The 26,748-nt window shown below is 52.7% G+C and overlaps 1 protein-coding gene across 3 annotated transcripts in view; it reads left to right on the top strand.

Annotated features, from left to right (window-relative positions):
* The first annotated feature begins 1,789 nt into the window (after positions 1–1,789).
* Positions 1,790–26,748, top strand: part of Bcar1 (BCAR1 scaffold protein, Cas family member) — a 43,138-nt gene continuing 18,179 nt past the window's right edge. The window contains exon 1 of one of the 3 annotated variants that reach the window (XM_045159900.1): positions 1,790–1,813. In XM_045159900.1, coding sequence (XP_045015835.1) covers positions 1,805–1,813 — 9 coding nt within the window. In that variant the 5' untranslated portion in view covers positions 1,790–1,804. Of the gene's footprint in view, positions 1,814–2,044; positions 2,138–17,823; positions 17,910–26,748 lie in introns of those variants that run through there. The other 2 variants (XM_004659613.2, XM_004659612.2) reach the window with 2 other exon arrangements.

Genomic DNA, 26,748 nt, shown 5'->3' with positions numbered 1-26,748 from the left:
GCGGAAGTCGCTGCCTCCTAGCCTAGTCCCTCTAGGCAGTGCAAAGCCCAGGGGATAGAGGTGTCTGGGTGTGAGGCTAGTTCACATTCCTGTCCATCTTAGGGCCTGGAGCAATCAACCCCTCCTCCCTGGGGTCCGCAGGGGGCTTCTTTGGGTGCGGGCCCTGGTCAGCTCTCAAGGACCCTCGCCGGCTCTGGCAGCCCAGCTGCTTCTGGTCTGGACGGTGGGCTGGTCGTGATGCACCCCCTCCCCCAGAGGCTGTTCTCCGAAGGATTGCGTGAGTCATTCTTCCGTCATTTGCCTGCAGGGCTGGGTGAGGGGCGCTCAGCCGGCCTCTAGGGGATACCGGACAGTCAAATTCCCCAGGGGGTTCTTCTAGGTGCCCCACACCCCACATGCGAGGCCCCGATCCCTGTTCCAACAAGTGAGGACTCCACCAAACAGGGATCTGCTAGAGTCCTCTGCCTGTGCTAAGTGCCAGTTTGGAGGCGAGGACTTTTACCTCGGTTGCCCCTCTCCCTGGTCCCCACCTCCCTGTGCCGAGGGTGAGCAAAGAGTCTTCCTTCACTCCGCACCCCGCCCCGGAGTGGGCACCTAGCACAGGACCGAAGGCGCGCCGTGCCGGACCCAGCAGTGAAAGCCGAAGCGAGGGCCGGCCGGGCGGCTTGGCTGGGGCGAGCCGGGAGGGGCGGGGCCCCGAGACCGCGGGCGCGTGTGGCCCGGAGCCCAGGCGCCAGGCTGAGCTGCTGCTCCCGGCCCCGAAGCCCGGGTGCCAGCTGGACGCGGGCGGGTGGGCACGGGCAGGGCCACGTGCCAGACACACACAGAGTGCCCTTTGAGAAGGTGGCAGCTGTCGACCCGTACCCCTCCTCTGGTTGTCGTGGCCTTATCTGCCCCCTCTAGCAATACCTTGTCCAGCACTGCGCTGGGGACTCTGCGGTGCACCACCAGGAGCCCATTAGTCCAGCGGTGGCAGGGACCGCCCTGCTCAATTAGAAGAGGGGCGGACCTCGTCCGTCTTAGAACAAGGGCGTGGATCTGGTGAGCAGGTCTGGATGGTGGCCGCTGTTGAGAGCCTGCTCCTGGGAGGGAGACCAAGGTTTCTTTGCCCTCAGGGGAGTGAGTGCAGGGTGTGGAGTCAGCCTGGAGGCTCCGAGGAAGTCAGCCTTCACTCTCCTTCTCCACCTCCGGCCTCCAGCCCCTGTGTATCGGGCAGACAAGAGTCTGTCCCTCCTGGACATCACCCACGGACAGATTTCCTGCGGGGAGGGGCTGACTATTTCTATGCCCTAAGTCTCTCTATGACTCGAAGCTGCTGCTAGTCAGGCTGACCTCCTGGACCCTGCTCTAGTCCCATCTTCCACCCAGGGGCCAGCAGCCATTCATTACCCTGGATCTGACCTTGCCCAGGAACAGCCCCCACGGAGCAGGGACAGGCCGTATGTGGTGGGCAGCAGATCAGACCCCGGGTTCTTTCTGCCTTTTGGTACCTGAGGGATCTCAGAGCCTCAGTCTACTAAACATAAGACGTAAGCAGCGAGGCCTGCCTGGCAAGGGTTGAGAGGGGTGAAAAGCATGTACGTGCCCACTGCTTGTGGTGCATGGGTAGGCAGCATGTCAGGTGTGGAGCAGGCTGAAGAAATCAGAGGAGTTTAACCTGATATTCATTGCCGCCCTCCCCCCCAACCCCCAGCGCTCAGTACCACGGGCCGTGTAGCGTGGGGTGAGGGTTCTGGGTTCCAGAACCAGTTGGGCGGACAGCATGGAATCTCCTAATAGGGCGTCTGGAGGTGACCCTTGAAGGATGGGCAAGGTATGTGTGTGGAGAGGTGGGGACTCAGCTCCCCCGCCGCTTTGGGCCGACAGAAAAATACCAGGGTCCGGAGTCTTCGCCTTTAACGCGGCCCGGGGCGCCACAGACGGGCGGGGGAGGGGCGGCGCATGCGCGGGGCGACGCGGCGGGGCGGCCGGACGGTCCGGTGCCCGGGAGCGCGCAGCAGCCCGCGGGCCGCCGCCAGAGCGCCGAGAGCCCGCGCCGGGGGCAGCGAGCGGCGCGGGCCGATCCGAGGTCCCAGTCCGCCCGGCCGTGCCGCTGCTCGCCGGGGCCCTGGGAGTGGCGGCCAAGATGTCCGTGCCGGTGAGTACCGGGACCCCGCTCGGCCGGCGACCCCGCGCCGCCCGCTGCAGGCCTGGCGCTTCGAGACTGCCGGGTTGGCGGAGGGCGGAGGGGTCGCCCCATCTAGCCTTTCTCTGGCTGGGGTGGGGAACAGGTTGGGGGCGTCTCCCCCAAGCCGGCTTCTCTGTCCCCGCCTTTCTGTTCTCTGTCTTCCAGTAGAGCTGGTCGGAGGCGTGGATGGCGGGTGTCTGTCTCACCTCGGGGAGCCCCCCAGGACGGCTGGGGAGGCAGAGGGGGGATCTTTGTTGAGCCCTTGGGTGCCACCGGGAGAGCTGAGTCAAGCGGGAGTCCGCGCTTTCCTCCGGGACTCCCTACCAGGGTGGTCAGGCCTACCAGGAAGAGATATCTGTCACCAACCCTTGTCCAGGTTGGAAGGGCCGGTGGAGTGGTGGGGAAGGTCTGCGCTATCCCCCATGTCCCGCAAACTCCCTTGGAGAGCTGCCCCATTGTGCTCCTGGATCCCCATGGGGTGGCCAGACCTGGGGCGGGGTCTGGCTGTGCCCCAGAGATACCCCGGCCCCAGGGCGGCTTGACGAATGAAAACCTGGTTACCCTACCTTCCCTTTCCCCCTCTGGCTTATACACTCACTTTCGAGGAAGTTTTGTTCACCCATTGAACCCCAGGGCCTGTATGATCAGCACCTACCTTTCCTGTCTGTGGGGGCTTCCCCTTTACCTGACAACACCCCCATTTCCTAGCTAGCTGAGTAAGCCCTCAGCTCAGGGCTCCATACTTTGAGTCCTGGGTCTCATCTCCAGAGAGTGTCAAGTGATCCCTGCTATCCTATCCGGAGGCAAATCCTCAGATACAGGATCCAGCCCACTTTACAGACGGACAGACCGAGGTGGAAGGCCATACTTTGTCCTGTTGGAAGGGCCACCATCTGCATTCAGAGTGGTGGCCTCCAGCCATTGTTTCTTTGCTGAGTCAGGAGCTTTTCCCTAACTGGAAGAGGCAGTGGGCCAAGAGCCCCATCTAGCCTGGCCTTGTTTCTGTAATCGCTCCTTATCACTTGGGGGACCCCATCCTCTCAGTGAAGCAGATAGCTAGGCTAGCCTTGGCAGGGCAAGTGGCCTCTTAAATTAACCATCATAGCATGTGTGGAGATCTCCTGGAGGAGAGATGCTGTGTAAGTGTAAAGCATTGTTATTACAGAATTAAAGATTCTAGCTCCTGCCCGCCCCCAGAAGCAGTAATGCAGAGTTACAGATAAAAAAATTAGGGCTTCCAGGCTGTGCTGATGGGAACCCCTACCCCCCATCTCTTCCAGTTCATAGCGTAATTGCTTTGTCTCTAGAGAGAAAACACAGGAAAAGCCTGCCAAGTCCCTTTCCTTTTCTCTATGCTCCTGCAAAGCTCTGGATCTTCTCGGGCACAGAGCATAGGCACTATTTAGCCTCACGCGTGTGTACATTGGTCATAGGGATAACCCAGACTCCCTGAGCCAGGACCTCCAAGGCAGTAAAGAACAGAGGTCACCACTCTGGACAGACCACTGGGTGAGAGGGTCACATTTGATTTGGTTTGGCTGTCTGCAGTCAGTGTAGAGCCCTGGGACCTGGAGTCTGAGGTGGCATGCAGCCCTTTGCCTCACAAGATTTTGGACAGCTTGTCCTCAGCCCAGTGCCTCAGTGGGACCATCTGTAACTGGGAGGAGATAGGTCTGGTGGGACTTGAACAGGTGGGAATCGCTGTGGCGGCCTGAGGTCAAGGTCTACTGGCCTGTCCCCACTGTGGTTCACCCCAGATCACTTCTTCCCCTCTTCTTTGTAGCCACAACCCTTAGGGATCTGCAGGGAGTAGCTGAACTGTCCAATTGCCTGCCTCTGTCCTGGAGCCTCGGGGCTAGGGGCAGTTCATTTCTGGAGCAGAAAATTGCTTTCCATTGCTGAGGAGGCCTGGTGGAGACGTCAGCTGGAGCTGCCTGCTCTGGGAACCCAGAATGGTAACTGGCCCTGCGGCACTCAGAGACACATTTGGGTTTTCAGCACACCCATTCATTTGGGCAGTCTTTTCCTGGATGGGGCTGACGCAGGCAACTTTGGTCCACAGAAATTACAGCATGCTTCAGAATGGTATGGGAGGTGATGGTCAGAAGAGAAGAGGCTGGAATGGGCCAGGCTGAGCTGAGCATGACTCCTTGGTATTCACGCAGGGGCTGTGCTAGGTGTCTTACCCTGTCATTAGACTCCATGGGATCAGAGGACCCAGAGAGAGGAGGCATCATGGTGTCCCTGTTCCCTGCTTAGTGCTCCCTCCTCTTCTGGGACTTAAGAGCAGTACTTAGGCAGTACCTGCACACTTATTTTCCTAGCTGTCCCTTGACACTTGCCTTCTTGCTAGGTATGGCTTTCCAGTGCCCTGGACCTGTCTGTCAGTCTGTCCCAGCTGTTCACACTTGAAAAATGCTTTGTTGGCTATATCAGACCTCTGGCCAACGTGAGCATGGGATCTGTGTTCAGGAGTGGCAAGATGCTGGGTTGGCTGCCCTGGCACAAAAAGGTGACAGATAGATCACTGTCCAGAGCAGCAACTCCCCCTTGTCTGTTTCTGCCTGTTGTTTACTGTCTGTGAAATGGGGGCTGCTCCCCAGGCCCTATTATGCTCCTTTATTGAAGCATGAGGCCTTTTTTAGGGGAACATAGATACTGACCTGTGTGGATCATGTCCTGAGTGCTGGGCATGGGAAGAGAGTCCTGTGTCTGGTCATAGTCACATGGCCAAAGAGAGGTGGGGCTGGGTGGGAACCAAGTCTGGAAGGATTCAAAGCAATACAGTGACCATCATCCCTTGTGGCCACCCTAATTATGGGGGCTGCAGCTTGTGGCTTTCCAAATGTGACCCTCCTCCCCCTGTTTTTTCAGTGCTGGGGGCAAACTTAGGGTCTCAGGCATGTGTAGCTGCTTTTGTATTCCTAGGAGCCATGCAACTTGGACTCAGGAAGGCCAGATAGCTAGCTCAGGGCTGGGCAGCAGGCCTGATCTAACTTTGACCAACACCAAAAGTAGCTGACAGATGTCAGTGAACTGGATGTGGCTCCTAGTTGAACCTCCATCAGTAATTTTTGGGATCCCCCTCCCCCCGCAGCTTTGCCCGCTTATTGCCCACTGGTGCTGCAGATAGAGCCAGTCAAGGAGTCAGGGGTCTGCCCTGGGATGCATAGCTGGCCAGATAGCCAGGCAATGGCCCACTGGGGCCTTGCAAAAAGGGCACAAAAGGATATGGTAGGAAGAGGTATGTCTTAAGTCTAAAGTCCCCAAAACTAAGTCCCCAAAGCCCTTGCCACACACCCTCTCCTACCACAGGGCTTTGGCCTTGCCTGGCCCTTCCTTTGCAGGAACTGGCCCCAGCCCTCTGTCCACTTGCCGGGTCTCTCCTCACCCTTGGAGCACCACCCCTGGGAGATCTCTTAGCCCCGATTGTGATTGTGCATTTAAAGATGGGGGTCTGGGGCTGGAGAGATGGCGTTGCGGTTAAGCGCTTGCCTGTGAAGCCTAAGGACCCCGGTTCGAGGCTCGGTTCCCCAGGTCCCACGTTAGCCAGATGCACAAGGGGGCGCACGCGTCTGGACTTCGTTTGCAGATGCTGGAAGCCCTGGCGCGCCCATTCTCTCTCTCTCCCTCTACCTGTCTTTCTCTCTGTGTCTGTCACTCTCAAATAAATAAATAAATAAAAATTAAAAAAAAAAAAAGATGGGGGTCTGGTAGTTGCTGGCAGGCTTTCTCACAAGACCACAGGCTTCATCAGGGTCTGGACCCAATACCACCTGACTCTGCACCTCTCTAGCTTACTCCTGGCTGACAGCTGGGAGTAGGTTGGTGCTCCACAGCCATCTTGCCCAAGCCATTGTCATACTCCTCTTCCCCACCCCATCTGGGGCCAGTCCTGTGTCTCTCCTACTCTTCCTGCACTAAGACAGGTGACCGTGTCCCTATGTAAGCTTTCCTGGCTCTCAGCCACTTTCCTGGGTGGGAGCCTGTTGGGAGCCAGGGTGGGTTCTAACAAGGCTGCTTCAGGTTTGAGGGGAGTGATTCTTGGGATGCCAGCTGGAGCTCCAGAATGAGCAGTGCAGGCTCTATGCCCTGAGTTACAGAGGATCCTGCATCTCGGTGAGCCTAGAATATGGGGAGAACTTGGCAAGGGCTGTTAGAGGCTGTTGGATAGCTGCTGCTTTGAGGGTCTGCCATTTCCAGTCTCTGTTGGCTGGTGTGGTGACCAGGGTCCCTCTCCTGACTCTTGCATAAGAGTGGGGAAGGGGCTTTCAGTCTGACTGGCCTGTGTCCCCCTCCACCCGCTCCCTGCTATTCCCCCTCTGCTTCCAGTGGCTTTTTCTCTCTGGTCAGTGACCTCATGCCATTGACAGAGAGTGGCCTTCAGTGGAGTCATTAGCTCATCCTCTGCCTCCTGGCCCAGGTGGTTGCCCAGGTGCCATACTCTTCGGAGTGGGCAGGTCGCAGAGGCCACTGGGCTGGGGCAGGCTCATCCTCAGGCATGATCTGCAGCAACCTGGTCCAGCAAGGGCCAGGCAAGCCTCTCCCCACATGTGGATCACAGTACCTTAAGGGAGGGGGTTCAAGATGGTTACTGGGAGTGTGTGTGGCCCCTGAAGCCTCTGGGGTAATAAGGTTGTGTCCTTGTGGTCAGCTGTGCCTCACTCCTGCCCTCAACACTCTTCACCTCCCAGCCCTGGACTTGGCCTCCTCACATCTGCTTTTGCTTTCTTTGCATCCTGGCCAAACCCTGTTGTTTCTTTGTCTTACTCTCACTGTTTGCTGAGGCATTGCCTCCCTCTCTCCAAGAAAAATTGCCAGAGACCTCAGTAGAGGTGAGAAGGGTGCTCATACACTCTGGCAGGAGACATGGTCACAAGTTTTGGCTCTACAGTTAATCTCTTTTCTAAGGGGGATTAGAGGCTAAAGGGGGGTGGTGGTTAAGGAATTTTAATTTATTATTTAAACCCTGCCAAATTCCAGGAAGGATTTGAAGCAGATTATAGTGGAAGACACACATAGTCTGGGATCATCAAAAGCTCAAGAACTATGTAATAAATGGGGAAAGAAGGAAGGTTATTTCAGAAAGCCTAGGCTAGATAGATCCCTGACACCCAGGGCAAAAAGGGTAGCACTGATGGATGTAGTATTACAGCACCTTTTTCTTGTTTATTTTTTAATTCCCAAACACTGTAATGCCATGCATGTTCTATGCTTTTTATTTTTATCTACGAACACTTGTATTAAGGTAGATTTTTACATGTCATAAAACATGTAGGTGCTAAATGTATAGTAAGATGAGTTTTGTCTTATTCAGAGTTCCGTGAAGTCATTGGTCAAGTCAGGATAAGGAATATCTCTGTCACTTCAGAAAGTTCTCAGAAGCCTCTTTACAGGGGAGTGCCCCATCTCTGTCAGGCACCCACCATTCTTATTTCATCACAGGCTTAGATTTGCCTGTTCTTGACCTCTGGATAAATGGACACACACTATTTTGGATCTGGCTTCTTTTATTTGGCCTAGCGGCACTTTAAACCCCCAATCCCCAAGGTAGGGTCTTGCTGTAGCCTAGGCTGACCTGGAATTCCTTATGTAGTCTCAGGGTAGCCTCAAACTCACAGTGATCTTCCTACATCTGCCTCCCAAGTGCTGGGATTAAAGGCATGCACTACCACACCCCACTTAATTTTTAAAATTTTTATTTATTTAGCAGAAATAGAAGAGAAAGAGTATGGGTGCATCAGGGCTTCTAGCCACTGCAAATGAACTCCAGACACATGTGCCATCTTGTGCATCTGGCTTACGTGGGTACTGGAGAATTGAGCCTAGGTTCTTAGGCTTCACAGGTGAGCACCTTAACTGCTAAGCCATCTGTCTAGTCCTCAAATTAATTTATGGGTTTGCACGTGTGTGCACACATGTGTGCATGCACCAGGGTCTCTTACCACAGCAAACTCTAGACACATGCACCACTTTTGCATCTGGCTTTACAATGGTACTGGGGAATTGAACCTGGCCCAGCAGACTTAACAAGCAAGCACCTTTAACTGCTGAGCCATCTTCCAGTCCTAAGTTTAGCAGTTTTGAGAGTGTCACCCACACTTAGTACCATCACTGGCTTGCTCCTTGATTGCTGAGTAGTATTCTACTTATGGATGAACCATGGGACATTTAGCTCCTTTTGCCCATAGATAGCTATCACTTGCTGTTTAAAAAGTTTTATTTATTTACTTATTTGAGGGCGGGAGAGAGAGAGAGAAGGGGCATACTAGGGCCTCCTGCTACTGCAAACAAACTCCAGATGCGTGTACCACCTGTACCACTGTATGTGTCTGGTTTGCGAGGGTCCTGGGGAATTGAACCTGGGTCCTTTGGCTTTGCAGGCAAATACCTTGACTGCTAAGCCATCTCTCCAGCCCCATGTTACTTGCTTTTGTGTGCTGTGGATTTTCAAGAACTGGAACACTAGTGTGTTGTTAGTACCATGCCCTGTTTCAGTAGTTTATAAAACTTGATACCCAATCATTCAACCTAGGGACGTGCCTGAAAAGTTGTCTGTGCCATAGATCCAGTTACTTGGATGCCCAGCAAGTGATAAGACCTGTCAGAGCTCTCCCAGGGGGTCTAAGAGTTTGAATTTAATTTTCTCTTACCAGGTTACCTGGGAGGTTAACCTTAGTTTTTCTTTTCTTTTTCTTTTTTTTTTTTTTTTTTTTTGAGGTAGGGCCTCTCTCTAGCCCAGACTGACCTGGAACTCAGAGCAGTTCTATCTCTTCTTCCTGAGTGCTGGGATTAAAGGTGTGTGGTGGGTGTCATCCTCTATTCCTCTTCTGCCTTGTTTCCCTGAGATGAGACTCCACTGAACCTGCAGCTTCACGTTTTTCACTATTTTTCAGTTAAAGTGGCTGGCCAGAGAACCCCAGCAATTCTCCTATCTCCATCCCACTTCACCACTTCAGGTCTTGCTGGATTTTTTGTTTGATTTTTTGTTTGTTTGTTTGTTTGAGGTAGAGGTCTTATTCTAAGCCAGGCCGACCTGGAATTCACTATGTACTCTCAGGCTGGCCTCGAACTCACAGCAACACTCCTACCTCTGCCTCCTGAACGCTGGGATTAAAGGCATGCACCACCATGCCCAGCATGCTGGTTTTTTAAAAACATAATTTTTAATTTTTATTTATTTGAGAGAGAGAAAGAGAGGCAGACATAAAGAAAAAATAGAATGGGTGTGCCAGGGCCTTCATCTGCTGCAAACGAACTCCAAATGCATGTACCACTTTGTGCTTCTGGTTTATATGGGTCCTGGGGAATTGAACTTGGGTCCTTTGGCTTTGCAGGCAAGTGCCTTAACTGCTAATCCATCTCTCCAGTCCCATGCTGGCTTTTTACGTGGGTTCTGGGAATCAAACTCTGCTCCTCATGCTTGCACAGCAAGTGCTTTTACCACTGATCCATCTCCCTAACCCCAGCCTTAGGCTTTTGAGTCATATGTGTTTTTCCAATGCCTCTGTCCACTCCAGAGGTCCTGGCTGGAGGGCTGCAAGGCCCATCCTTGGGTTTTTCAGTTACATGTGTTTTTTCCCAGTGCCTCAGTGCACCCCAGAAGTCCTCTGCCTGGAGGGCTGCAAGGAGAGTTGCCTAAACAGAGCTGACTGTGTACCTTTCTCCCACCCTAGTTCAGACTGATCAGACATCCCACCAGGCTATTGTTTCTGCTTCATCTCTGCAGGCCTCAAGCCCAGGAGGCTCCTCACAAATCAAGAAGTAAGGGCTGAGGTGGGGTTGTTAAGAGCCACTTAGGACTCCTGAGCCCGAGGCCTCTCTGCTCCTCCAGCTCCACCAAGAGAAGAAACCCACTTGCCTATGCCTTTTTTTTTTTTTTTTTTTTTGGTTGGCCTTCGTTGTTATTATTTTTTTCTGCATAATGATCCTTAACAAAAGATTCACACATCTGGGCTGGAGAGATGGCTTAGTGGTTAATGCACTATCCAAGGCCCATGTAAGCTAGATGCACATGGTGGCACATGCATCTGGAATTTGTTTGCAGTAGCTAGATTCCCTAGAGCACTCATTCTTTCTCTGTCTCTTTCCCTCCCTCCCTCTTTCTGTATCTGCTTCTTCTCCCCTCCCCAGCCCCCATCAAATAAATAAGGAAAGAAAAGATTCAGGGCTGGAGGGATGGCTTAGCAGTTAAGGCACTTGCCTGCAAAGCCAAAGGTTCCATTCCCCAGGACCCACGTAAGCCAAATGCACGAGGCGGCACATGCTTCTGGAGTTCATTTGCAGTGGCTAAAGGCCCTGGTATGCCCATTCTCTATCTCTCTCTATCTGCATATCTCCCTCTCTCTCTTTCTCTGTGTCAAATAAATAAATAAATTTTAAAAAAATTCACACATCTGTTCAGATGCTACTCCCTCAGAGGCCCCCCAAACATCTTGTTTGAAATAGCCTTTCCCGGGCTGGAGAGACAGCTTAGTAGTGGTTAAGGTGTTTGCCTGCGAAGCCTCTAAGGACCTATGCTTGGCTCCCAAGATCCCATGTAAGCCAGATGCACAAGGCGACACATGCGCAAGGCGACACATGCACACAAGGTGGCGCACATTTCGAGTTTGATTGCAGTGGCTGGAGGCTCTGGTGCGCCAGTTCTTTCTCATAAATAAATAAATAAATAAATAAATAAATGTGTGTGTGTGTGTGTGTGTGTGTGTGTGTGTGAAGAAATTGAGCTGGCGAGATAGCTTTGCAGTTAAGGTGCTTGCCTGCAAAGCCAAAGGACCCTGGTTCAATTTCCCAGGGCCCATATAAGCCAGTTGCACAAGGTAGTGAATGCATATGGAGTTCATTTTCAGTGGCTGGAGGCCCTAGCATGCCTATTCTCTTTCTATCTGCCTTTCTGTCTCTTGTGCACAAACTCTTTCTCAAATAAATAAATACAAGTGTTTTTAAAATATTTGAAAAAAATAGCTCTTCCCACCACTGCTGTCTCCTTTGTTTCCCCTCAGAGTCCTTGTTACCAGGCAGGCCTGCTCATGCCCTGCCTTCCCCCCTCAAGGCTGCAGGGTCAGTCACTTGAGAAGAGAGGACTGCTTCTGTGGGGATATACTCCTAGGACACCTGGTCTGCAGTGGCTGCTTGCTCAGTGTGAGTGATAGAGCTGGATGCTGTAACCAGTCACCACACAAAATGAGCCGGGGAAGATTCTGCCACCTCCTGCAGTGGATCTGGAGGCTACTGAACTCTAAGGAAGGCTTATGCTTAGAGCCTCAGATAAGGTTTGGGGTTGCTAGGGATTTCAGGGCTAGGGATTCCAAGGTGGGGTTGGGGACATACAGAAGGCTTGGCTGGGGCCTTGGGTTAGAGATGTGGCCCAGGAGAGGTGTGCCCTAGTACCTAGCAGGGTGAAACTGTGTGGGGGCTTGAATGTAAAAGTTCCCTGTAGCCTCAGGTATTTGTGATTAAGTTTCCTACTTAGTTCCCACTTGTGGAGAATGGGAAGTGGAGTCTTGTGGAGGAAGTGTATTGCTGGGGGCCGACTTTGGTTTGAGGAGTTCAGCCTACTCTTACTGTGTTGAGAGCCAGCTAGCTTTTGCTACTCTCTCTCTGTTGTGCATGTGTGATAAAATGAGTCCGCTTCTTCCATCATGATGATGCTTCACCTCAAAACTGGAAGCCTGAAATAAATCCTTTCCTTCTGTAAGCTGGTTTTGGTCAGTGTTTTGTCCCAGCAACAAGAAACTAAGTGCTGCATATATGTGGCATGTGGTATGGTGTGACATGGGTGTGTTGCTAGCAGTGAGACACCAGGGTGCCCTGTATACTGTGCAGCCTCCACTCCTGGACATGGCCCTGCCGCTGCTGGGGGTGTGTTTTAACATATCCTGAGGCTCTGAGAGGTGCAGTGACCAGCTGAAGGTGTCACTGCCAGCTGCAGTCATTCATGTAGGCTCCTGTCCTTGTAGGCTCAGCATAGACAAGACTTTGGCCTGAATCTCTTGGGGACAGACGGACCCCTGCTCCATAGGCTGGAGCAGGCTCAGGTAGGATGACTGCATTACTGCCCAAGGAGGGAACTTCTTATATATACCAGCTCCTTTCCTGTGACCCTGCTGGTCCCCCGACTCCAGCACCCATGGCTGGCAACACTTTCTGCCAGTCTGTAGGTGTGGGCACTGGTGCTCAGTGGAAGCGGCACAGGGAGGAGGGTGGCAGATGGCATGTGAGGTGCCCCCCCGCCGCCTGATCTGCTGGGGTTGGTTGCCATGGGAGAGCAGGAGCAGATGGCCCGACTGAGAAGGCCTCTTGACCACACCCTGTCCCTGCCCACCCAGCCTGTTGGATAGAAGCTGGGCAGCCACTAGCAGCTGAGCTTTCTCTCTGGGGACAGGAACTTGCCCCATCCCTGTCCTTCCCTCTTGCCTCTCTCTTTCTTGACCCATTTATTCTGCCAGCCTGACTCCTCCCCCCACGTTGAGGGGATGAGGAGGCAAAAGCTAGATCCCAGAGCTAGCAGGGAGGGCAGCCCCACTGAACCCCAGGCTTGGGGGCAGGGATGGTGTAGGCCCAGTCCACCCTTGTTTGCCATCCAGGGAGGCCCCTACTGGGAGAGAGAAGTGCAGAAGAGGCACCCAGGCCACTTGGGCCAACACCCTGGGTAGCACCCCGGCTGCCCTGCTGGTCCCCCAGCTTGAGACACAGGCAGAATCCCCCACCTGAGGTGACCTCCCCACCCCCGCCGCAGGTGCCACTGCTGCTCTATAGTCTTCATGTTAGAAAAGCAGTGAAAAGAGGCAGGAGAGTCATGCCACCCTCTGGGTCTGCCCCTGGGAGAACAGGGAGCATGGGCAGGGTGGAAGCCTGAGTCTGTGCCCCCTTACTCCTGGGCTATTCCTATCCCCTGGTATTGTTTAATACCCTACACCTTCGATCCTGCTCTTTAAAAGAATTATTTATTTATTTGAGAGAGAGAGTATAGTACATGGACACACCAGGGTCTTTTGCCACTGTAAAGCCAAAGGACCCAGGTTCAATTCCCCAGGACCCACATAAGCTAGATGTATCTAGAGTTCGTTGCAGTGGCTGGAGGCCCTGGTGTGCTCATTCTGTCCCTCCCTCCTCGCCTATTTATGTATCTCTCTCAAATAAATAAATTAAATTAAGTTAAAAAAAAAAAATAAAGGGCATGGCCAACCAGGAGAAATCTGGCTCCAGGGTTGTAGGCACCCACATTCCTGTGACATCGCCACTATACTTAAAAGTGAACTGTCCCGTTAGTCACTACAGAGAGCAGGGAAAGAGATGGGAAAGCTCTTAAGGCTAACAGCTCTAACATCCGTCCTAAGAATACACAATCTGCAGTCTGGGGTCACCTTGGGTGCTTGCCCATGGAGACATGCCTGGGTCACTGGATTGGCAGTTACAGATATGAGCTGTACCACTTCCTGGCTATGTGAGCTGGCAAGGCACTGCTCTTTGACCCTCTGGGTAGTGGTATTTCTACCCTGGTTCCCTTGGCAGCTGTGAGGGTTGACTGGCATGTGTGATCAGCTGAGTCACTCACAGGGTCCCTGCCTGTACCCTTGCTCAGGTTTTGAAGTCACCACTGTGAATGGTTATTACAGGAGGAAGGCAGCAACCCTATGGCTTTCTAGAGGTAGTGTATCTTCCTGTCCCTGGGGCCGCAGCACTCAGCTCCGGCCGCAGGAAATCCTTTCCCACTGCCACTCCCAGAGCTGGCCATCAGCTGACCCATCCAGCCCACCCTCCTGCTGCTGAGAAAGCCAGAGCTCTAGGTGGGAGAGGCTGTATTATCTCACACAGAGGTCCGTCATTTTAGGCCTCTTTCACTGCATTTAGCCTGAGCATTTCCCTGCATTATTTTGGTTTTGGGGAAGAACTCCTTGTGCTACAGTTTTCCTGGAGGTGCTTGCTTTATCCAATCAGCCTTGTAGAGTGGGGCATTTTGTTACACATCCTCCCCTTGGCTGTCCTATGTGCCAGTGAACATTGCTGGGCATTAAGCAGTGATAGGTTTGCAGTGTGTCCGGCTGTTCTGCAGCCGAGGCTCAGAAAGCTCCAGTCCTACCCCAGGATTTTTCCCCATTTTGGGCCCAGTACAAACAGCACTGGATGCTTTAGTGACCCACTATGTTCCCTTTAACTATTCTAGGCCTCAAGGGTTGGTGATAGCCGCTGCAGGCCTGTGAGCTCGTCTTCAGTCTGTTAAGGAGACTCCAGGCCACTCCTGGGGTGACTGAAAACTGCTCTGGAGGGTGGGCACTGTTGCCTGGCCATGACCCTGCTATCTCCCTCCAGCAGCACCCTCTCAGTACCTATGCGTGCCAGCACAGGGCATACTTACATCCACCCCCTATTCAGGAGACTGGGGCACCCTTTCTCAGGCCAGTATTTCCCACTAAGGAGGGCCTCCTCTGAGGTCACCCCCAGACACTCCCCATCCTCAATAATGGATCTAAAGCTCAGTGCGGTGGGGCAGTGCTGGCCTCAGTGCTGAATGCAGTTTTTGTTTCTCTTAGAGGATGGGTAAGTGCTTGGGTCTTAACTGCCTGCCTTTTGGCATTTGAGTGACAGGTCTTTGGCTTCGGCCTGGAATGCCCCTGTCCCTAAGTTCCCTTTCAGGTGAGGAGTAGTGCCAGGGTCTGGCAACTCCATCTACCTGTTCAGGCTACTAACTTTGTCCCTCCTGTGTCTGGGAGTCAGTGGGATGGGGCCAGTGGTGAAGCTTGTTGGGCAGGACTGCTATAGGCATGAACTTAGCACATGGGCACAGAGTTACCATGGGGCCTGTACTGGCTGTGTGTGTTGGGGGGCTGGATGCTGTCAGTGCTCCTGGACAGCTGCAGAGCTCTATATACCTTAGCCACAGTCAGCCTAGTGGATGCCCCTCCCCCACCCAGCTTTAGAGGGGGCATCCCCCAACACAGTGGGGTGTCAATCTTGGAGCCTTGTTTCCTAAGCGGAAATGCCATTCCAGGAGGTACTGGTTTGGGGGGGAGTGGAAAAGGAGCAAATTTTTGAAATGCCTGAGCCCAGCTCCCCTCCCCCTCCTCCACACACTCCCGCAGCCCTGCCCCCAGTACCACTAAGATCTGCTACTCAAAGGGGAGAGTCTCAGGTTCCCAGGATCCCAGGCAGCCACCACCCTCCTGTGGCAGTCTCCTTTGGCTAGCTTGCTACGTTGGAGTCAGGACTAGCCTAGCCTCTGTGAGGGCCAAGCCTTTTGTGTCCCTATCCTGTCCCAAAGAGACTTTACCTGGAGACCTGTTCTTCAGGCATGGTTGTGCATCCTGAGCCAAAGGGATGCCCGTCAGTCCCCAACACAGTAGAACAGGTCAGGTGTGCTTGCACTGGTTTAGACCTGCTGGCTGGAGCCTGGTGTGACAGTCTCCACATGAGTGCTAGTTTTGAGAGCTGCTCCTATTCTGTGGGGAAGTGGACTGTGTTTTCTCACCCCATTCCTCTTTAGGATTCTGGGTCATTTCTCCTTGCTCACTGTCCATGCCATGAACTCTGGCCTATGGTTTCTAAGCCAGAAACCTTGGAGAAATGCAGATGCTTGGCTTTTCATAGGGTTAGAACCCAGGAATCTGATTTAACCAACTATCTAGAAGAGCTTAAAAATTATTTATTTATATATTTATTTGAGAGAGAGAGACAGATAGAGAGTTGTGCACTAGGGCCTCTAGTCACTGCAAATGAACTCCAGATGCATGTGCCACCTTGTGGCTTTATGTGAATACTGGGGACTGGAACTGGGTTCTTTGGCTTTGCAGGGGAATGCCTTAACCACTAAGCCATCTCTCTAGCCTCAGAAGACTTTTTTTTTTTTAAATTTATTTGCAAGCAAAGAGAGAGAATATGAATATAAATGGGTATGCCAGGTCCTTGTGCCACTGCAAACAAATCCCAGACACATGTACCACTTAGTGCATCTGGCTCTGTGGATACTGTGGAATCAAACCCAGGCTGTTAGTGTTTGTAAGCCTTTAACCGATGAACCATCTCTCCAGCCCTTATCCAGAGGGCTTTTGAGCAACCTAGCTTAGGCTGCCCTAGCCCAGCCCCTTCACTTCACAGATGAAGGAACACTGAGAGGGAAAGCATCCAAGGTGTACATCTGGCCAGAGACTGTGGGCTAAGCTGTGGTGCCAGGTGCCTGTCAGGTGGAGGGGCAGCTGCAGGCCCTCCTTAGGTGTGTGTGTCAGGGCCATTCCTGAGAGCTCTTTGCTCAATGAAGACAAGGCTGCCTCACTGCTTCCTTGACCTGATGTGGCCCAGTGAGCCTCAGGACTGCTGACTGACAGTTCAGGATTCTGTCTGGTCTGGAGTAGGGTCCATCCCAGTTCTCACAGCACCCACTCTGTCTCTAGACTGCTCTCGGCGACTCCTGCACTCATTTTGTTGCATGCAGTGACAGTCATCGACGTGCAACCTAGTGGTAAGGGGCTCTGAAAAGCTCAGGCTTCCTTCACTGGCCCCTCCCTGGATGTTCTTTTTTTTTTCCTTCTCTCTTGTTCCCAGTGTGCACACGTTCCACATTTCTGAAACAGACGAGTTAGAGCAGGTATCAGGAGAGTACTGGGCACAGGTTTTATGTCTGGACGGGGCTGACTCAGGAATGGTGGGGGAGGGGGCCCCCTAGCCTGAACAAGGAGACCCTGGATCAGAATCAGTTCAGTGGAGAGCGGAGTGTGAGTTGGCAAGAGTCTAGTTCCTGAGTTCTTTGGTGGCTGGAGGTGTATGTGGGACAGGACAGGAGCAGTCCAGCTTCCCTTGGACTTCGGAGAAACAGTTGGACTCCCCCAAGGTCAGAGGAATGCAGGGGGAGGGGAGGTGCTGCTGCCTGTAAGAGTATCAGGTCAAGTTGTAGCAGCTGGCCAGTCCTTCTGCTGTGACTCTTCATTAAAAAAAATTCTCATTGGTATTTGTTTGGAGGTAGGGTCTCGCTCTAGTCCCGGCTGGCCTCGACCTCGTGGCAGTCCTCCTACTGAGCGTTGAGATTACTAGGCATGAGTCACCGTGCTGGGTTCCTGGGGTCCTTGCACTGTAGATCTGTCCACAGTCACCAGATAAGGTTATCATTTTTCTGCAGACTGAGGCACACCCCTTTCCTTTGCCTCCAAATTCAAATCTGAGTTGGATGACCATGTAGGCAGGCATGGGATATCCAGGGGCTGACGGGTGGAGAAGGCAACAGTCTAAGATCTGGAAGGCAAAAAAGGGGTTCAGCTCGGCCAGCAAGCCGGAGCTGAAAGCAGTCCAAGTCTTCCCCAAAGCGGAGGCGTTTGCATAGACTTTTGAGGAGCAAGTCTGGGTTGCCGAGGGAGGGGAGGACATCCATCTGAAGGAAAATGTCTCCCACGCAGTGGGCTTGAAGTCTCTGAGACGGACAGGGGCCTGCAGCCGCGAGGAGGGGGCTGTCCCCCGGCAGGCGCGTGTTCGCACACTCCTGCGTGTCCGCGGCCCGCGGCCAGCGGCTCATTTGCATGCAGGGTCGCGGCGTCCAATGGGCGCGCGCGGCTGGGCATGCCGGGAGCCAGGCCGGGCGGCGGCGGGCGGAGCGAGGTGGGACCGGCTGTGGGCGGCGGAGGCCGAGGCATAAGCCGGCGGACCCGGGTCCGGGCTGCGGCGTGCGGGGAGCCCCGGGTTCGCGCGGCGGGGCAGCTCAGTGTGCGCCCTGCGGGGAGCCGCGGCTCCGGGCCGGCAGGACACCATGAACTACCTGGTGAGTACGTTGGGCCGGGTCGGGCCCGTCGTCCAGCCCTGCTGTCGAAAGGAGGCGACCGCCCTGCCGACCCGACCGGGGCGCCGAGGGGTTCAGCGCGTAGCTGTCCTGCGGGTCCGGGTCCGCGCTCGGGGTCCTCCCATGCCAGCCCGAGCAAGGGACTGCCGAGATCCCGGAGCCAGCGTTCCCCGGCGGCGGTAGGAAGGGCCCAGCTCAGGGGCCGCTGGCCGCCTGGAAAGTTCCTGGATCCGGGAAAGTTGCTGGCTGATGGCCCGCTCTCCCCCTCCGCTGCCGAGTGACCTTGGCCCTCTGCGCCCAGCCTCTGAGCCTCAGTTTCCTTGGCTACGAGGGTGGGGAATCCCTTGAGGTCGTGCAGGTAGGTGAGCTAACCCACGGGGTGGCTGCTCGCCCTTCCATCTGTCCTTTGGATTGTGTGGCAGCCCGTCGCCTCCCGGCTGGGGATTGAGGGTGAGCTGGTGCGTGGCGTCAGAGTGCCAGTCCCGGGCGCGTTAATGATTCACTGTCTCCCGCCAGCACTGGATGCCGGGAGCACGGGCAGCCGCTCCTGGCCTTTCTCTGCCGGGTCGCCCGAAGACTCTAGGAGCCCCATCATAGCGGCAGAGTCCAGGGCTGTACCTACACTGTGCAAATGGAGAATCACCGGAGGTTGCCAGGGCCCTGATGTACAGCTTGGATGTGAGATCTTTGGGATCCACATTGGAATGCCTGACTGTCCATAGTGTTAGGGTGTCTGATTGGGGCTTCCAGAACCCTTGGGTCCCAGTGTGCACTGGCTATGCCAGGATTGTATGAGGTGGTCTGGGAAGCTGAGATTTGCTGACCGCTGCAGGTAGGTAGATAGGAGCCAGTGCAGATTAGAACTTGGGGGCCTGTTAAGAATTGATATTCCTAGAATGGGGGCTATGGTGTGTTTTCTTCTGTCAGCACTTAACCTGAGTTGAGGAAAGATCCAGGCTGAGGGACACACCTGAGTTGAAATTTGCTGTGGATTTGGACATATTCACAGATAATTGTATGTTCACCTCTTGCCAAATGTGGAGGTTTGCCATAGTCCTGAGCAAGAGGACACGCCCTCCTTTTCCCAGTGGAGAGCTGGATAGTGGGGTGGCTGGCCAGGTCCGATGAGCCAAAAGAGCAGGTGTGGGTGCCTTGGAGAATCAGGATTCAGGGGCCAGGTGGAGGAACCAGGAAGGGAGTCATTGGGGAGGAGCTATGGGCACACCCTCTTGGCACTAGCATTCACGTCCTGTTGCCCTGAGCAAGGAAAGAGCTCCGAGAGAGAGCTGAGTGGAGTCTAGGCAGCAGGGCAGTGGCAGGCTGTGCCAGTAAAGTCACCTTGGGTTGGGGGAGGAGGACAGGAACCTCTAACCATTATAGGTTGTGATTAGCAGGAAAAAGTGCTGTGTGCACCAAGGCATTAGAGGAAAGGCATTGTCACCTGGTAATCTGGTCTGTGCATAAAAGCCCTGGAGGCAATTGCTACTTCTCACCCCAGTTATTGGTGCCAATGTGAAGACCCAGGCAGAAAGCGACAGTCAGTTGTCCTCCAAGAACCTACTCTAGAACCGGTTCTCCACGTGTTGTGATGATCTATGCCATTGTCTGTTTACTCTGAAAATTTGGCCTTGCGAGGCTGCCAGTTCTACTATGGCCTCTGTGCCTTTGTAGCTCTCTGCTAGTATACATTCTGTAAGTTGGTTTCTACCATCCTTTTTTCTTAGGCTTGCACAGTTCCCTCCTTTCCAGACCTCTCCTCTGGCTGTGTCAGGCATGGAGCTGAGAAGACAGGCAGGATGGGAGCTGTACTCCTTTTGGGTGGGCTCTAGCATGTGGTCCTCATGTACACAGGTGGTGCGGAGTGCTGGTTCTCTCTTGCTCCCTGCCAGCTGGGCATCAAGGTCTTGGACGGCTGCTCAGTTGTTCATGGCAGTGTTAGGGCAGCTTAAGAGTTCTACTCTGGACATTGGGACAGGGACAGGAAGAAGTACCATCTCAGAGCCTGTTGGATCCTGGGCCAGGCTTAGAAGGGAGTCAGGACCCCAGTCAGAAGATCTTTCTCTGGCTGCTTGCCCCTCCAGGTGGATGTCTGGGCATGAGTGAGGAAGGACTGTGGTTATGACTGTCAGTTGCTCATACTCACTGGCCCTATATCCACTGGCAACTGGGGGCTTTTTGGGACAAGCAAACAGAATATCCCAGAAATAAATTCAGCCCATGTCTGCAGTGGTTCTGAGTATGAAGAGAGCCAGTGTTTCCCAAGCGTCTGTATGTGATGCTCTGTGCTTAGGGTAGGTGCCTGTATCGTACATTGGGGAATAGATCAAGGCAGGGTGGGAAAAACCTGTGAAGGTCATATTCCTAGATTCTGTGAACCTAAGCATTACTCCAGGAATCCCCCATTTCACTTTGTTTTAAAGCCCTGCTCCTTCCTGCCTCTGTGACCCTAGGTGAGTTAGGCACCTACACTAAGGATCAGTTTCTCCTCCTGTGGAATGAGCATAGGGTGACCCTAGGGCCTCTTGGGGTCATTTTGAGAGTGAGTCAGATGATCACAGTGTGGGAAGGAGCTTGGCCTCTGGCCTGGGGTAAATGTACTATTCTTGCTATCATTGGGAACCTGTCATGATGCCTGTTTCCTCGTCCTCATTTCTACCTTGGGCTGGTTGTGGGTGCTGGGTGTGTGGAACCAGACTGCTCAAAGGCTTCTTGGAGAGGAAACTATAGTATCTTTTCCCCTCAGAATTCCAAGCCACTAGCTTGCACCCTTCCCTAGAGTCGGGGTTTGAGGAGGTTTGGGGGGGGTGTTGAGGGCTCCTTGAGGCAGCCCTCAGAGCTGAGGTTGAAGTTCTCCTTTTGCTGTTCTGTATCTAAGGGCTAGCTCAGCACAGTTAATGCCTCAGCGGGCTCCAGGACACAATGAATGCCATTCTCAGAGCCAGGCAGAGTGTGTGGGGCAGCCCTCTCAGCTCCCATGAGCAACAACTAGGATGTTGTGTGGAGTGGAGAGCACTGGCATTGGGCTGGGGGTTCTTCTCAGCCCCACCCACTCAGCAAGCACTTGCTGTGGTGTATCTCATATCAGGCCTGGGATTCCAGCACCCACTGTTTCAGTGAAGACTGGTTTTTGTCTCCTATGCTGGGTCAGGGACATGAATCAAGCATTAACAAGAAATGCTGTCAGTATGTCAGGTAAAAGTGGGTGCACTCAGTCATGAAGCCTTCCTAATAGGAAGAGCTGAGGTCCAAATGTGTCCTGAAGGAGTAGGATCCAACAAAAGAGTTCCCAGAGGGGCTGGAAAGATGGCTTAGGTTCGACTCCTCACTGCCCACATAAGCCAGATGCACAAGATGGCACATGTGTCTGGAGTTTGTTTGCAGTGGCTAGAGGCCCTGGCACACCCATTCTCTCTGTCTCTCTCCCTGCTCCCTCTCTTAGATAAATAAATAATTAATAAATAAATAAGTAGAAGAGTTCCCCGGGGGCAGGAGTGAGGTGTCGAGATTGCAGGTTTGGGAGCAGCCTCTGTGGTGCTCTGGACATGGATGGCAGCTAGCAGCATCACCTGGACTGGCAGTGGTGATCTGGCCGTGTACCCCTCCTTGGTTGCAGGTTCCAGTTTTGTACCTCTTCTGAGTTTGGGCTTGGAGATGATTGGCCTCGTGTAAGTCATACAACTGCCCAGCAGTGAAAGGAGGCTGGGAAAGTGGGCTTGGGAAACTGCTTCTCTAGCTTGGGTCATGACACAGAATCGCTGTTATTTTCCAAATACAGGGTTCAAGAGGAGTAGACGAGGGGACTAGAAGCATAACCAGAGAAGGAGCTCAGGCTTGTGTGAACTTTTGCTTCTTTGAGTTTATGTGGCTATGGAAAGCCATTATTTGTATGAATAACATTTATAGACCACAGAATGATCAATCTGTCATCCTATGGGATCCTGCCGCCTAACCAGTTCCTGCAATCTGCCACCCTAGAGTCACAAACTGTCTCCCTTCATCCTTTCCAGCATCATGGCTCCTGCCCCTGCTCTGTTTGCATTCTCTTCTGTGGTGTGAGTCAGCTAATCGCTGCTTCCTTAGGAAGGCTACCTAAGCATAGGCCTGTCTCTCATTACTTTTGGCACCCTACATTTTCTCCCATCTTGGCAAATCAGTACTTTTTTTTTTTTTGTTAAGCATAGGGAATTGGAATTCAGGGCCTCCACAAACTAGGCAAGTGCTCCACCTCTAGCCATGGCAAATTATTGTTTGATGTTTGTCTGCCCCACAGCAGTGTGAGCTATGGTGGTAGAGTCCTCGGGTGAGCTTAGGCTACACTGTCTTCAGGAGCTTGTGCAAGAGTTAGGGGATTCTCTTGTAAAAAGAGCAATCCTGTGAAACCAGGGTAGCTGAGAGGATCTGCTGGTACAAAGGTGAAGGGACTTGCTCAGGGTCCCAGAGCAGTGGGAGGGAGAGCTGGACCCTGGACAGGGCTGAACTGTTGTTTAGTGGTTTAAAAGAAGAAAGGAGCAGCATGGCCTTGAGGAGCAGCTGGGGAGGCAGAAGCACTGAAAGGGAGCGAGGCTGGCTGGCTGGAAAAGTCTGTAGGTCAGGTACTGAGAATGGTCAGGACTCAGGCTGGGCAAGAAGGAGAGAGGCTGCTGTGGGGCTCTGGGCCATAGCATACCAGCTGACACAGGCAGAGGAGCTCCTGGTGCCAAGCATTTGGTGCCACGTGCCCAGTCCATGAGGTGCTTCTCAGCCTGGTTCCAGCTGCCCTACACTATACAGTGGCAGCCACACTTGGCTGGCTCGGTAAACTCATGCCGGTAGGTGGAGCTGATAAACCTGGCAGGCCAGAAGCCCAGTGGCTCACCTGGGCCAGACAGCACCTCTCCTGTCCCTCACTTCTCCCTCGCTGTACCTTATTCCCAGCAGAGCCCACCAGCCTCCCTACCTCTGTCTCTTCCTGGCCTCTTTGGTGCCCGTATGCCCAGTAGGACCTCTGCCAGCCTTCCCTGGGCTACAGTCATAAGAGGTAAGGGGCCTCCTAGGGGCAGGCCCCCTGTCTATACTCCTACTCCCTCTCTGACTTGGCTGGAGGGAATTTCCCTGTGACTCACTCTGCTGGCACTTCCTGTGGTCACCAGGGCAGAGGCTGGGGGCCAGGCGGCTCCATGTTCTGGGGTCACTTAGGGAGGGTGGGCCGGGTGTCAAGACCGCCCCTGAAGGGATGTGATTCCTGGAGGCAGGCTGCAGACCATATTTGGGAAATTTGCTTTTCTTGCTGGCAGCTTGAGGAAGGGGGCTGTAAACCCTGGTGGGCTATGGAGCAGTCCCTGCCCCCGCCTCTTCCTCTAGGGTCTCTGGCCTCCGGACCTGCTATAACTGTCTGCTTCTGCTCCATGCTGCCCCATAGTCTAGGAGGTGTTCCACTATTTTCTTTTTCTGGATATGTTGTTTTTCCAATCTCAAAATAGGAAATTCTTATTAAATAGAAATGGAAAAATCCTATAGAACAGGAAGAGAAAATACTCCTTCATTGTATTGAACATTTCCAATGGTATTCTGGCCCATTTAAAAATTTCAAATGATGTTTTATTGCAGCATAATTTATTACCTTTCTGAAGTTTTCTTTGAACTATTTTTTGTTTGTTTGTTTTTTTCGAGGTAGGGTCTCACTCTAGCCCAGGCTGACCTGGAATTCACTATGGAGTCTCAGAGTGGCCTCGAACTCATGGCAGTCCTCCTTACCTCTGTCTTCCAAGTGCTGGGATTAAAGGCATGTGCCACCATGCCGGGCCCTTCTTTTTACTTTTTTTTTTTTTGATTTTTGAAGGTAGGGTCTCACTGTAGCCCAGGCTGACCTGGAATTCACTTATGGAGTCTCAGGGTGGCCTCGAACTCATGGCGATCCTCCTACCTCTGCCTCCGGAGTGCTGGGATTAAAGGCGTGCGCCACCACGCCCGGCTTTCTTTTTACTTTTTATTGACAACTTCCACAAATATAGACAATATACCATCATCATAATCTCCCCCCCACCATCCCTTTCCTCCCTCCCAAATTCTTTTCTTTTAAGGGGTGAGGGATATCATTGTGTAGCCTATGGTGGCCTCACACTCACAACCATCCTGCCTTAGCTTCCTGAGTGCTGGAATTACTGTATCCAGTTTCTAAGGTGCATTTGTGATTCTGTTGTAATCTGGGTATGGACAAGGGTTCAGTCACTAGCAGTTGTGGGACCTCTGCACCTTGGCACCTAGGTGAGTCACCTTCTCCAGGCCTCTCCCTGGGGCTTACTCCTCTTGGTTTCCCAAGTCCTCTCCTTTTCTGAGGCTAGAGCATCTGGACTGTCCTAGAGAAATGACCTGTTGCTGGTGGCTCCTGGGTCCTCTCCCTAGGGTGCTGTTCAGTGCTCCTTCTGTGGTCAGTGTGGACACAGGATTCAGCTGCTGACTTTTGGGATTCTTCTGCCCTATGTCCTGGGCTCCCACTTTGGATTTCGGCCTGAGGGACCATGGCCCTTTCTGCTGCCTGAGCTTCCTATTTGATACCTTGTAGGTGGTGAGGTCTGGAGAAGACCTCTTTGGTTTTCTGAGATGGGGTTTCATGTAGCCTGGGATAGCCTCATGTTTGTACTCCTGAGTTTTCTGTCTCCACCTCCCAAGTGCTAGGATTACAGGTGTGTACCACCATGCCCAGCCAGAGGATAGTGCCTTGCTTCTTGGGTCCAAATGGGAAAAATCACATAGCAAGTGGCCACCACCCAGTTCCCATTTCCAAGTTGTCTAGATCAAGCTCGGACCTCTAAGGACATCTAGAATAAAGGCCAAGCTGGTGGATTGGTTGGAGCCTTCCCTGAGTCGGTTGTGTGGGGTTTCTGCCAGCCTCCACTGGGCAGCACTTGTAAGGCTTCCTGTAGAACGTGGCTTCCCCAGGGGTGAAGCCTGGGATAGTTCCCCGCTGCTCTCTGTGTCATCGCTGTCCCCAGCCTGAGCTCAGCACCTGGGCAAGGAGGGCAGTGACAGTAAGTAAGACTGCTCTAGTGCTGGTGGCACACTGGAGTCTCCCACCAGGTTCTTGTGTCTCCCTCTGTGTGTCCACGCTGTAGTCCTCCTGCCTCGAGTCACAAGACCCCACCAATCTCCCGGAACAACTTGTTTGGCTCCTGGAACGTGTGGTGCACAGGTTCGTGCTCTGGGAGGGTCTGCCTGCTACAGCAAGGTCATGGCAATGCCCACTTCAGGGTGGTTGTGACAGTTGACAGTAGTGCCAGTAAAGGTGGGAGGTGCTGTTCTTTCCAGCTTTTCTTTATTTCCTAACACTTCTTCCCCAATGCCCAGAAGCGTGCACAAAGATAATGTGACATGTCTGGAATCGTCCCTGGATAATTGTCTTTGACTTACGTGGAGTATTGTGTAGATATTATTACATTGTAGCCATGGGCTAGAATCTGTTTGTTATTTTAACTCAGGAGGGCATGGCTGACACCACTACTTACCTTTACTTGGCTGTGGCCCTTGTGGTAAACCCAGGTGACTCTGTAGGGACAGGTGAGCACTAAGTTCAAGATGCTGAGTGCATCTGAGGTTGGTAGGGCCGGGCTCTTGCTGAGACTACTTCCCCCAGTTGCTAGACACCTGAAGGATTGTGTGACGTGGTCCCTGTCTGTCTCTACTTGCTGGAACTTCGCATCTTTCAGCAGGCCTTGACCATTTGGTTTCCCTGGAGGGAACTCTTCTTGTATTATGGTGATTTCTGTTGATGGTCTTTTCTTTGCTGTGTTGATTGTAGGAACTCCTGAAAATTCCTGATTAGTTTTACTTTGCCCTAGAGTTGGACCTTCTGTACTTGGGTCTTAACTGCTTTGTCTGTAATGTGAGGTCAAAACCCATATTGAGCTTCCTTCATACGTTGAGTTTCCTGGCTTCTTCTGCTGTGGGGTGTAAACCTTTTCCAGTTGTTTTTTTGGGCCCCATCCTGCTCTTAAAACTACTTACTTAGCATTGTGGCACATTATTGTAGCTGGGAAGTGGTGCCCTGTGCCTTTGGTCTTCAAAATTGGCTTATTAATAACACTGACCCCTATTTTTTAATTAATTGATTATTTATTTATTTATTTATTTATTTATTTATTTATTTATTAAAGAGGGAGAGAAAAAATGGGCATGCCAAGGCCTCTAGCTTCTGCAGATGAACTCCAGATGCATGTACCACCCTCTGCATCTAGCTTTCATGGGTCCTGGAGAATCAGACTTGGATCCTTAGGCTTTGCCAGCAAGTGCCTTAACTGTTAAGCCATCTGTCCAGCCCCTACTGACCTCTGTTTTAGCATTTCATTCTAGAAGAATCCCCAGCCCCTTTGGTCAAATTCTTCAACAGCAACAGTAAGAAAAACGCCCTATGACATTTTTTTTTTTTCTTTGAAGCAGCTCACCTTAGTCCAGGCTGGGCTTAAAGGTGTGAGCCACCATGCCTGGCCTCTATGCCATTTTATTACAGTGAATTGTAATTTTCTTTGAAGCAGCTCACCTTAGTCCAGGCTGGGCTTAAAGGTGTGAGCCACCATGCCTGGCCTCTATGTTGTTGTAATTCACTATTAAATGATAGTGAATTTACACTATTTCTCTCTTATCCTCATAGGGTACATTAAGACTCTTGGAGAATGCCCCAAACCTCAAGTAGTACTAAACCTTGCATGTGCTACTTTTTGCTACACATGTATACCTATAATAGTTTAATTTATAAATTAGGCATGGTAATAGATTAGTGACAACAATAAAGAACAGTTATGGAGCCGGGCTTGGTGATGCACGCCTTTAATCCCAGGTAGGAGGATCA

Source organism: Jaculus jaculus, chromosome 1 (assembly GCF_020740685.1).
Source record: "Jaculus jaculus isolate mJacJac1 chromosome 1, mJacJac1.mat.Y.cur, whole genome shotgun sequence".
Lineage (NCBI taxonomy): Eukaryota > Metazoa > Chordata > Mammalia > Rodentia > Dipodidae > Jaculus > Jaculus jaculus.
Note: the sequence above shows the minus strand (reverse complement) of the source record. Positions and strands in the feature narration are given on the sequence as shown.